Here is a 12,575-nt window from a genome sequence, read left to right on the forward strand (position 1 = left end):
CTTTATTTGTATGGGTAGATCATACAACAAGGTTTTTCTTTTTTCGTTCGACTCACACATTTTTCTTAAAGTACCTAAGATAAATAAAAAGATAAAAGATAAAATCTCGATAATATTTCTTTACTCTTTCTTTTTAGAAGCTCTCAGTGAAGGTTGATAGTGATCGTGATGGCCGGTGGCATTCAGTAGATAGTGGCAATGGTCGTAGTGAATGATCCATAATGATAGTAGTATGATGATAATAATGATAATAGGGATAGTGGAGATGACATTAGTATGGATACTAATGAGATGATAGTATTAATGGTAATGATAATAATGTAGTTATGACATTTGCTAGCCGTTGATGTTAGAAACGTCAATAATATTCATTGATAGCGGTAGTTCAAATTTTATAGAAAATAATTTTAGTTACTATTTTAAATATTTTAATTGGTAATCATATGATAGTTCCTAATACATAAGGTTTTAGCGATACAATGAAAGAAATGATATTTTAAGATTTTTTTAAAGGGTAAATAGTAAATTAATCTGCATCAAGTGAATCACCAAGAAAATTAATTGTTTGCCTCATATATTTGAATGTGATTAGGAGATTCACACAGTTTTTGTTCTGCATTGGGCTGGTCCAAGTTAGGCTAATTAGACCAAGCTCGTAGATATGGACTCAGATGAGGTACTTGTCCCTTGGTGCAATATGAATCCACAGTTACTACCATTCTGCAATCCAGATTTGAGATAGTTCACATATTCATGAGATTATTAATTGCACATATCTAATTTTTTTGCATCTACTTGCTAAAATGTATTTTATTGCTCTCCAAAAAATGTTCAGAAAACAATATCTTGGAATTACATAACACCTATTGGCTTCTGCTTTACTGACAGATGTTGTTTTCTTGGAATTAGCAAGAAAGACTTCTACTTGGACTGTAAGCAATTCTGTTTTCTAAGATTATTGGGTTGTAGAAGACAAAGTGATTGGAACCGCCTGTGTTTCCTTCTGATGTGCTGCAATGGCTACTTATCTGCAGTTCTTATCATGTTCTCAAGTTGTTCTTTTACAATGGAAAATGAAGTGTGATAATTTTGCCATCAGTTAATAACTTCATTTACAGAATCTAAAAAAGGGGATTCATCTAAGGTTGTCTTTTCATCTTTAGTATCAGATTCTGATGGCCACTCCAAAGAAAGCTTCGCCTTTAGAGGACTTGTGGATTGCCCATCTCCCTTCTCACTTCTCTATATCCAACTCTCAAAGATGCCATGCAGAGCAGCTCAGTGTACTGTTCTTGTTTTGTTAGCTCAGATCACATGCTAAGGCAGTGACCTCTGTGCTTCGTTGCTGGTGATGAGTTCCATGGATGTGCATATTCCTCTTATCACTTAGCATTATTGGCCAAAAAGAAGCTTCATCTTTGTCCTTTACGTTGACATAAAGCCACCAGAGAACAGATTCACACTGCCACCATTTAAGCAGAAGCATTCCCTCCGCCGCTTGTGCAGTCATCGCCTCCACCCATGGCTCCTCCTCAGTCATCGCACTCGAGGCCCCTCGCCGGAGACATCGAGACTCTGAGCTACGTCAACAGCATGATGGAGGCGTTCCGAGCTTTCGACTCGAACAACGATGGGCTGATCACCTGCGACGAGCTCAAGGGGATAATGGCGTCGCTCGGGTACAACCGCACCACGGAGGAGGTGAGGGAGATGATGACGCGGGGCGACGCGGACAAGGACGGCCTGCTCAGCATGGAGGAGTTCCTGGAGATGAACGCCGCCGAACTGGACCCGGGCGACCTTGCCGGCTTGCTCCAGACCGCCGCCGCGTTGCTGGGTCCTGCGGCGGGGGACGACGGGGATGTGACGGCGGAGATTCTGTTCCAGGTGCTGAGCTGCGAGGATGGAGCGAGCCTGGAGGACTGCACGGAAATCATAGCTAGCTTGGACGCGGACGGTGATGGAGCGGTCAGCTTTGAGGACTTCAAGATCATAGTTCAAGCTCTCCGCTAAGAAGAATCTATCAGACAAATCCATGGTTTATAATCCATATATGGTCTATGATGATCGATATGACGTGATCTCGCTGCTACGCTATGATTTGGGCAATGTTACTTAAGTTGGTAGGATCATAAATAATTAAGAGGTCTCGTGTTACAATCACTAAAACTATTTATGTTCCTCCGATTGGCCCCACAACTACCTCCAATCACAACATAGGAGAGACAGGTAAGCTATGAACACCAAAAAATGCTTTTGTGTTTTCTATGGTGCACACCGGAAATAAGAGAGACAGTAAGAAAAATAAAAAAAATGAGAACTTGTAATTATATATATTAATTCTTTTTATCAAATAAATATAAAGTATCATCTAACAAAATTTATATATTTTGTTGGCTTTATTAATTTCAAGTATGCATTGTGTAATATTTGAACGAGAGAAGTAAAATTCGTAAAAACTAATAAAAAAAACACAACAGTGTTTGGAATTTTAGTGTGATAAATTGAATATTTATCTAAAATTTTAATTTAACTTAAATTATTAAATAAACGAGGAGGTCATGAAATGGGCTCGAGACCAACTAAGTCTCGCTGCTGGTGGAGCCGCGTTCGATTTTGGTTCAATGCGCAGCCACGTCCGCTGCGGTGCTTTTGTGCGGCCAAGAAAAATAACGCCCCCCCCCCTCGAGAGAACGAAAAGATAGCCTCGGGCGCCCGCTGTGGTGGATAGAGCGCTGGCCGTGACCGCTCGCTCGAACCCCCGCCCCCCTCTTTCTTGAGGCCATGGACGCTGCCGCCCTCTGCCGCCCGGCCAGCTTCTTCCCCCGCCCCGCCGGTCCCGGACAACGCAGGAGGAGCGGCGGTTCTCTGGCTTCCGGTTCTTTTCCCTCCGCCGGCCGCTTCCCAGGGCCTTGGCCGTGCAGATTCTTGCGCTCCGCCAGCTCTTCTGCCTCTCAATGGGGGATGGGCGTTCGCTGTCGAGCCGCTGGGACGGAGTCGAAGGCCGCTTCCGACGCTGCCGTTCGCAGCGGCGAACCCGGGCAAGACCGTCTGCTCAAGGCACGCTCGCTTTCGATCAGCTTGTTTTTGTCCCGAACGTCTAAATTCTATGTTGTTTCTTGAACATTGTCTAGGGTTTTGGGTTGCTGATTCTGGACGTCTTGAATTCATAGACAGCTGTAGGCCGTATAAGACTGATTCGGTTGCCTCTGGGAGCTTCGTGAATAAATTGTAGCAGATTGAGTAAAATCGTTCCGAGCGTGCTAGCATTTCATTTTGGCATGACATAGTGCCTACGGCAGTAGACCATTGGCATATGCCCCCCTGGCAGGAAATTTAAATCTCTTGTTCCTATTAATAATGTACTTTGTCTCGGAATTATTCTTGCTTCTTGAGAGTTGGAACCATGCTGTTCTTCTAAGTTATCACTTTTATCAAGTTATCTTGAACATTAAATTTTAGGTTGCTATGCATTTCAAATTTATCATCGTTCTATTATAAAGTGCCCATGAGAAGGTTGCAGTATATTGAACTTCCAATCAGCATTAGTTTGCTGTTGGATGAAAAATTGTGATAATCTTAGAAAACTTGCTCATTGTCTTTACAAAGCTTTATTGCTTAAGTATTTACTCTTTGTCTATACTCTTAGAAAAATTGCAGTTTGACTAACCTTCCTGTTTGACCACTCATCAATCAAGAATCTTAGCACCATACATTTTTTACTTTGTGTTATTAATTTGCTGATCGATTTTTTTCATACTGGCCTTTATGATTTTTTTTCCTTGCAATCTGATCAGGTTCCTGTATCAAACATCAGAAATTTTTGTATTATTGCTCACATTGACCATGGGAAGTCAACCTTAGCAGATAAGCTATTGCAGTTGACTGGTACAGTACAGATGAGAGAGATGAAAGAGCAATTCTTAGATAATATGGATTTAGAAAGAGAAAGAGGTATCACGATTAAATTACAGGTACACTCTGTTTTGTCACCTTGACTACAGAAAATATGATCTTGTTGTTACTTCCAATAATTTCTGTAGTTCGGTACTTGTTTATCTCGGTGAAAGTTTAGGTGCATAGTCTTTGGATGTTGTTAATTCTTGTTCTAACATTTTATGAGTCATCTGCTTATGTTTTCTCTCTGAGGCAAGACCATAGGATAGAATTGTGCTTAGCAGAAAAAATAGCAGTTTTTGAGTTAGATGAAGATGAGAGTGACTGGAATAAAATTTTCATCTTGATGCCAGTTTCTTGGAGCCGGACTCAAATGAACAAGTAAACCTTCAAATGAATTTGGCAGATCTAAATAATATGCTTAAGAGGATCCAAGGAAATTTGGAAGACATTTAAAGGTTTCAAGTATTGATGATAATCTACTACAAATTCTGGAATTATAGGGTCACAGGACTAAGGGAAATATTGAACTCTAAATTAGAAGGTATCTATGGAGCAAAAACTGTAGGAAACTACATCGAGGCAAAAGACCAACAAGAATAACACAAATCCCATCAATAATGATAATTGATGACAGAAATGTAGCTAATGATAGTGTCGGAACTGAGGAGATTTTCTCATAACTATTCGGTGTACAGGAAAGGTTGTATAACTTGAGCAAAGAGGGACAATGAAGGGTGAAAACTGGATAGGCAAATTTCCTTTTCTAGCTGATTAAAGGCTCTAGGAAGACTTATCCATCTCAAATCTAAGATTATAATGTTGTTCCCATTTGATCCAGAAGAAGACAAGGAAACCTTTATTGTAACTTTTGGAGACCAATTTCAACTTTATTTTCCTTAACTATTCCTTATTTTTGTATAAAAAGTTTCTTGAGATTGGCCATTAAGGATATCCTGTATGTACCTTGCCAATATGATGCCATTATTGGCATTCTGTAGATCTGGAGTTTGCTAAGAAAACATTTATTTGGCTTGTTGCTTGGGGCATCCTCACTTCAGACTCATGCTGATTGGTTGAACAATCAATATGTGGGCATGCAAAAAAAAAATCTAAAAGCTTTGACGAGGATTACAGGTTCTGAGATCTTAAATCCCACATGCATCAGGGGTGGTCCCCGATTTGTGATGAAAAGTCCTGTGAGAATCCCAGACATTTGGCTTTCCTCATTTCGTCCCCTGGAAATTTTAATTGATGAATAAGTAGAGACATTTTGTTGGTTGTGTTTTTCGAATTTTTCTGAACATGTAGCATTTTACAGATATCTTTCAACAAAATCTACATTTTCCAATTCCTCTTTGGGCCTATCACAGACTAAAATGTCTCTGGCTATCTTGGCTTTTTAATACCAAAATGGCTAAGGAGTAGGTGCTAATGTCGATCATCTTCGGCCTAACCAAAAATTTTGTGTATGTCCAGGCCAGTTCATGTGCTATACTGCTATCCCCCAAATTGTTATACCATAAAATTCATAGTTACATCTAAGGACTTGTTGATCTGCAAGCCCAAGGCAATTCTATTGACTATAAATCTGATTGCTTCAGTGCAGGCAAGCTACCTAGCATAGACACAGAGACCTACATATTCACCTTTTCTTACACTTCCCAGGTCCCAATTCCATATCCTTGCAATCTTTATTTTTCTGACTTTATGCCTAAATTCTCTTAAGATGATTTTGTACTACTCTTATTCTTCCTAGTTGACAATTTCTTGTCAAAGATGTTCTTTTCCTTGTTGCTAATGTAACATCTTATAGCAGCCAGAAGAGGCACATTCTTTTACTTGACTACCTACTTTAGAATTTGTTTCCTTCTGTACATGCATTCGACCCTCTTGGATGACTTGTGCCATCTTTTGGACCAATCATAGGACATACCTTTGTGCCTATTTTTGTATAAGTAGATAATCACCTACATGTCCATTTCTGTAATTTGTGTTGCTTCTTTGTTGAAATTAAGGTAACACCTCCTAATAGCTAATCATCTCAGTAGCTGCAATTGAGGTGACCTACACCCTAATCATCTAGTTGAAGCTTCAAGAATATAATTCTATCTTTACACCGATTCTAGTCCGAGCAAACACTCTCACTAGAATCTCCCTTCTTCACCCTAAGCTGGAGACATGTGTCTTCCTATTTCACCTTCCAAACCTTTGCTGATGATCCTTAGTTGTGAAAGTAATGTATCAACTTATCAATCTCTGAAATTGATGGCTGTTGAATGTTTTCAGTTGATGATTTACTATAATTGTAGTATCTATTTCGTGGCTCTAAATATCAATTTAATTTTTCTTGTTCCTTTTGTAGGCAGCTCGAATGCGGTATGTATTGGACAATGTGCCCTACTGCCTTAATCTGATAGATACCCCGGGGCATGTTGACTTCTCATATGAGGTATGGTGAAATGGATAACATAATCCACGTAATGCCAACATGCCTTATCTTAGCTCAGATGTAGTCCAACTTGAAATTATTAGATTATAAGTTGACTTAAAGTATCGAATCCTGAATTTTTCATCCATGGAATGTTAGGGTAACTTAGACCAATAAGTTGGTGCAACTTGCTAGCATATCTTCTTCCACGATCAAATTTTTCTATGCTGTTAGGTACAACAAACACTTGGTTCTTGAAATTTGTTCAGACTGAATTATCAAGAACTGTCATACTATTACCATTCAAAAATAATTAAGTTATTGGATTTTATCTTCACCTAATCTGTCTCACCTTGTCTTTATGCAGTATTTACATATTTCTTGAGCAAGACATAAGACTTTTTATATTTTCTAACATTCAGTTATTTTCCACATGCAATGTAAATAACTTATTATTTCAAAGATTGTTTTGGCAGAACTCTTGAAACAAAATGGATCTTTTGTTATTTGTCAACTTGTTCATGGTTTGAACAAGATAGATTTCTCTTTAAAAAAAAAGAAAAAAAGATTTCTATGTAAGACGAGGAACGTGTATTCTAGTTCAAAGAGCAAGCGCTGTCTATCATTTTTTTTTTTGGTACCTAGGTTTCTCGGTCCCTTGCTGCTTGTGAAGGAGCCCTCTTGGTTGTGGATGCTTCTCAGGTGCAATTTTTATTTCAGTTGTACTTTTGCACTATGAAGTGGTGTCAAGAAGTTTACTAAAACTTATTTCCATTTTAATAGAAAGTATGTCTTCTGATGATGGATATTTAGCATTTTCATTGTGGTGATTCAGGGTGTAGAGGCACAGACTTTAGCTAATGTTTATCTGGCTCTGGAAAACAACCTTGAGATCATACCTGTAAGAGCACTTTTATGTTTGCTTCATGATTTTGTACTGGATGTTGTTTGATTAGTAAATCATAGCACCATATTATTGTAGCATTTTGATAAATCAGGTTACAATTTTGCAAATCATTGGTTGCCTTGATATCATGACTTTTATTATGGTTGTATTGTGAACAACCATCCCCTATTTTGTTCAGCAACCTGAAACTAAGAGGTCTATTCTCTAGGTTCAAAATTCCTTTATATGTCATCTATAATATAATGACTACTTTCTGGATTAACCTGCCTAATTCCCAAACCTTTTATAGTTTCCATGTGCAGTTTGTCATTGGTTCCATTTACTATCTTCCCCTTATGTATGGGTTGCACTTGTAAGTTCTTTGGCAATCAACAACATACTACAAAGTACAAACTATGAAGTGAATTTCACAACAAGGATTTAGTTCTACATGCAAATTCTTGAATGTAATAGATGAAATCCCTTGAGATATTATTCTTAGAAAACACTATTCTGCATGTTTTTTGGATTGTAGATATTTTTATCAGACACTTCTTCCAGTACAGACGAAGTATGAAGTAATCACTCATTAATTTTGCCATACTGTTGTTAAATATATATTCTGCTTGATGCAAACTAATTCATTTTTTTTATGCTTGTTCATTGTTTGTTATTTTACTCTCTTTGTGTGAATGCATCACCACCACGGTTTCGGCTGATTTGGGTATCTCATTTGCCAAAGTTTTCCATATTAACCATCTTTACACGAACTACCAAAAATTGCTGTTCTGGTCTTGGGTTGGCACAGTATATTATACATGTTTGCCTCTACCAATATGCTTGTTCTGTCTCATGTGACTATTCACATGCTTGTACATGCACAACATGTGGCTACGCCCATGTATTGTTTGGCATGGTGTGACAAGGCATCGGCTAACCTTGCTGAGTGCTCGCAAGTATCATAGGTTCTAGATAAGCACTTCAAGATCGGGATCTTCTTGCTCTCTTTTGTTTTATCTTTTTAACTTCACTTGTACTTTTATCGAAGTTTGTTATTTGAACTAAGGATTTTAATTTCTAATAATACCACCCGTACCACGTATCGGTCTACCAGTAGACCGGTACACAGACTGCCTGCTACCGGGCGATACCGTCGATTGGGGCTGTTTCCTCCTCGTTACCGTCCTAAATCGGTCGTCACCGCTCGCTACCGGGTGGTATTAACCGAGGGAGAAGAAAGAAGAGGGAGAAGAGGAGGAGAACTTGGAGATTGGTGTCGCTCTCCCGCCTCGTCTGAGGCGACGAGGCCTCGGTGTCGTTAGCGAAGAATCCTCGGGGTCACGGGGAGAAGAAACCGAGCGTCGAGGCGACGTTTCTTCTCCCCACGCTGGTAGAAGAAATGATGCCTCCTCGTCGCCCTTTTTTGCGTGGGGAGAAGAAACGGTTTATTCTCCCCACCTTGTTTTATGCGCGGGCAGAAAAGAGGTGACGTCGTAGATAACCATTTTTTTTACTTATATATATATGTGTGTATATATATATGTATATATATATATGTATATGTATATATATATATGTATGTATATATACGTATATGTTTGTATGTATATGTATGCATATAAATAAATAAATAAATATATATATATATATATATACACATACATACATATATATATACACATACATACATACATATATACACATACATACATACATATATACATACATACATACATACATATATATGTATGTATATATATATATATATATGTATATATATATATATATATACCGAGCGGTATATCGAAATATATCGCTCGGTATATAGTACCGTACTGTACCAAGCAAATCTCGAAACTCTGGTGTGGTCAGTGATTTAAAAAGCGCTAGGCGCCAAGGTCCAAAAACGCCCGAGGCGTTAGATATATATAATATAATTAATATAATTATTTAAATAAAAAAATGCTATTAAATTAAGAAAATTGAATACAAAATCACAATGTCATATTAATAAAAAATCTCAAAAATTAAAATAATAAAATTTTACATCAAATCTATTGAGTTGCTCTGTACACTTGCCATTTATTCTGAAACCTAACAATAATTTTAAATAAATAAAAATTAATAGTATTAAAATCAAAATAATATATTATTAATCTAATAAATAAAAATACTATTATTAGTATATAGTTAACTGTTAATATACTGTTAACAGTATAGTGAGAAGAGTGTGAGAAGACCGAGGCTGCTAAGGCAACGACAGCGGGAGCGGCGAGCGATAGCGTGAGCGGGAGCTACGAGTGGCAGCGGGTGTGGAAGTGGGAGCGGGAGCTGCGAGCGACAAGCGGCAACAACAACGATAAGCAACGATTGTGGCAGTGACGAGTAGCGACAGTGGCAATGGCAGCAGAGAGCAACGACAACGGAGAAGAAATCTCGACAGCAAAATCGCGAGTGTTAGGGTTGGGGAAGTCGGAGAAATCGTGAGAGGGAGCCTATCGGTGATTTAGTTGGTTCGATTGAACCAACTAAAGCACCGGAGACCGAACCAGACGTAAAACACTGGTTCGGTCGCCTGGTTTAACCCGGGTGCTCGCCCGAAGCGCCCGGCGCCTGGGCTCGGGCGAGCGCCTAGGCGGCGCCTCGTTGAAGCAAGACGCTTGGACATGAAGCGAGGCGCTCGGGCCTCGCCTCGCCTTGCCCGAGCGCCTAGGCGAGCGCCCGAGCGCCTATTGAAATCACTGGGTGTGGTACGAAATTTCTATCCTTGATTTGAACACCGTCTGTATCATGAAGAACTTAAGTTGGAATATAAAATTTATATTAGTTAGAATTTATGGAAAAATTGAATGATAATTTATTCTACAATCAGTAGAAACCAGTCTGTGCTTAATGTCAACAGGCTTCTATTATATTCTTTATTGGCATTTTAAATTTCAGAATATTCAGCATATGCAAGAAGTTATATTCCTGAAAGAGTATGGTGTTCTAATTCATCTTAGGTCAAGTAGTATAATTTTTTTGCGTTCAACTAACTAATGCTACGTTTTGAATTTTTTTTATTAGTCACCCTTTTGTATTCACTTAAATATAAGGTTTGACTGCAGAAATATGATACTGAACTTGTTAATACATTCTTTATGATGTAGGTTCTGAATAAAATAGATCTACCAGGTGCTGAACCTGATCGTGTTGCCCGCGAGATGGAAGAGGTTTGTGAAGGATATGTACCTGTTTCTTGTACTTCAAATTCCTGAACATTTTATTGTTTCTAGTATGAACTCTATTATCACTGATTGATAGAACATTTTCTATAGATCATAGAGCACTAATGGTTCTCCTCTTCTTCATCAATCATTGTCTTGCATATTCTTTTTTTGCAGATTATTGGATTAGACTGTAGTACTGCAATTCAGTGTTCAGCGAAGGTTTGTTTATTCATGTTTTAATTGTTTGTTTGAATATGAAACTGCATAAGTATATGTTGGACATAATATAGCATGCAACTTTTTTGTCAATGAGAAATTAACAGAACTGTCAATTTTGGATGGTTGAATCTTTTTCTAGGAGGGTATAGGTATAGCTGAAATTCTAAATTCTATTGTCACAAGGATTCCTCCTCCTAATGATACTTCTCAAAGTCCCCTCAGAGCTCTAATATTTGATAGGTAATTCTGCAATTCTTGATGTCCTTTTATAATTAGCTTTTGAACATTTTTTCTGAACTCATTTTCATGTTCTTGTTGCTTGTGCTTGTCAGCTTTGTAATCTGCAATGCTATTGTCATGGACTTTTAGCTTTTCAGCACCAATTAACTATTATCTGAGAGTCTTAGGTTGGTTTATTCTAGAGATCAGGTGGGATGACAGAGTTTTTTAGAAAGAATAGTCATCCTTACATCTTGGTTGTTCAATATTAAGTGAAAAAGGGAAGAAAACTTAAAGATTATTAGACTAATTGGATGGTGGACATATGAGGAGTCGATTAAGGTGAACTAGAAAATGAGAATACTTAACTTTTCCTTGCATCCCAATCCCAAAACCTTTGGCATTAGAAGTGTATTAAGATAATTTTATTTTCCTTGCATCCCAAAAATTTACATTACTTACTACTATTTGTTCTCTGTTATCAATAAGGAGTCTATGGAGCTTCTAACATATTAATGATTTTCTTACATCATTGGGTTTCTCTATGATATGACTTCTTATCAAAATAAGATTTTATCATATTAAAATTAGTTGGCGATGCTTTATCTAGCTTTTTTCTTCCTATACTTTTAATGGATATAGGTGAAGGGTGGTTGATTATCATAATATTATATTATCTTTATTTTTTTTCCTAATTTTCTAATGTCTTTAAAGCCATTGACATTCAATCTGAATTATGATTTATTTGATTCCATCTCACATTTTTTTGTGAAGTGGTCCTCACATTCACTTCATCAAACACTTGGTCGAACACCTAGAACAGTGTAGTTAAAGGTGAGAGACGCTAAATGATACCAAGGTACCAAAATATTCGAGGCGCTAGGTGTTGATGCTCTAGTAAAGTGAGGCATTCCTGAATATTAAAATTTTAAAAATATATTATGATCAATAGATATAATCACTAAAATAAAAAGTAACACAATATTCATTTAAAGGATCAAATTATATTGTACAAATCCATATTAATAAAACAATAAACGTAGGAGGAGGATGGAGAGAGGGTTGTTGTCAGTTGGGAGGGGAGCTAGGATGAAGGATCCGAGGAGAAGGGAGGAGGTATGGGGTGGCTACCTAATCGTTGTTGGTTAGGAGGGGAAGAGGGAGGAGGGAGGAGGGAGGAGGGAGGGGAGCTATCTGGGAGGAGAAGGAGGCTGCCGGGGAAACTTTATTTTTGGGGAGGGGGAGGGGGGAATACAGCTAAGCGAAGGGGGAGAAGATGCTTGTTGTGGGGGGTGAAAGGATGATAAAGAGAAAGTTGCTGGCATAGGGAGGAGAAGGGAAGACGTCAACATAGGGAGGAGGAGGTTGTTGACATAGGGAGAGAGTAAGACAGCTATGACGAGACGAAAAAAGAGGAGATGTTGGCGGCGAGGGGAAAGGGAGAGATAGGGAAGACGACGACGGTGCGGGGGCGAGGGAAGGGGAAGAGTACTGCAGAGAAGGGGGGAAGAGGGAGGGGAAGACATTAGCGACTGCAATGGAGTGGGCGACGACGAAGGAGGATGAGAGAGAGATACTGACAACAACCTTGCTGCAGGAAGATACTACTATCGCTGCCTTTTGTTAAAGGAGAGGAAGACGTTGCCATCATTGTTATCGGCTTATCGCAGTTCGCCAATGTAGAGGAAGAGAGGAAGAGTCGCAGTTTGTCAAT

The 12,575-nt window shown here is 38.5% G+C and overlaps 2 protein-coding genes across 5 annotated transcripts in view; both read left to right on the plus strand.

Moving 5' to 3' along the window:
• Positions 1-1,521: 1,521 nt before the first annotated feature.
• On the plus strand, positions 1,522-2,013 carry LOC135606647 (probable calcium-binding protein CML29). The gene has a single exon (XM_065097702.1). The coding sequence runs from the start codon at positions 1,522-1,524 to the stop codon at positions 2,011-2,013; it is 492 nt and encodes a 163-aa protein (XP_064953774.1).
• A 662-nt stretch (positions 2,014-2,675) lies between these two features.
• Positions 2,676-12,575, plus strand: part of LOC103977559 (translation factor GUF1 homolog, chloroplastic) — a 40,937-nt gene continuing 31,037 nt past the window's right edge. For 2 of the 4 annotated variants that reach the window (XM_065098544.1, XM_065098545.1), the window contains exons 1-8: positions 2,679-3,060; positions 3,798-3,974; positions 6,263-6,349; positions 6,974-7,030; positions 7,164-7,229; positions 10,364-10,426; positions 10,598-10,642; positions 10,782-10,882. In XM_065098544.1, the coding sequence (XP_064954616.1) occupies positions 2,785-3,060; positions 3,798-3,974; positions 6,263-6,349; positions 6,974-7,030; positions 7,164-7,229; positions 10,364-10,426; positions 10,598-10,642; positions 10,782-10,882 (872 nt within the window). In that variant the 5' untranslated portion in view covers positions 2,679-2,784. Of the gene's footprint in view, positions 3,061-3,797; positions 3,975-6,262; positions 6,350-6,973; positions 7,031-7,163; positions 7,230-10,363; positions 10,427-10,597; positions 10,643-10,781; positions 10,883-12,575 lie in introns of all 4 variants that reach the window. The other 2 variants (XR_010485067.1, XM_009393106.3) reach the window with 2 other exon arrangements.

The sequence above is a fragment of the Musa acuminata genome, chromosome BXJ2-3 (assembly GCF_036884655.1).
Source record: "Musa acuminata AAA Group cultivar baxijiao chromosome BXJ2-3, Cavendish_Baxijiao_AAA, whole genome shotgun sequence".
Lineage (NCBI taxonomy): Eukaryota > Viridiplantae > Streptophyta > Magnoliopsida > Zingiberales > Musaceae > Musa > Musa acuminata.

Coding starts and splice junctions, on each gene's coding strand:
- LOC135606647 (XM_065097702.1), top strand. CDS start 1,522: ATGGCTCCTCCTCAGTCATCGCACTCGAGGCCCCTCGCCGGAGACATC.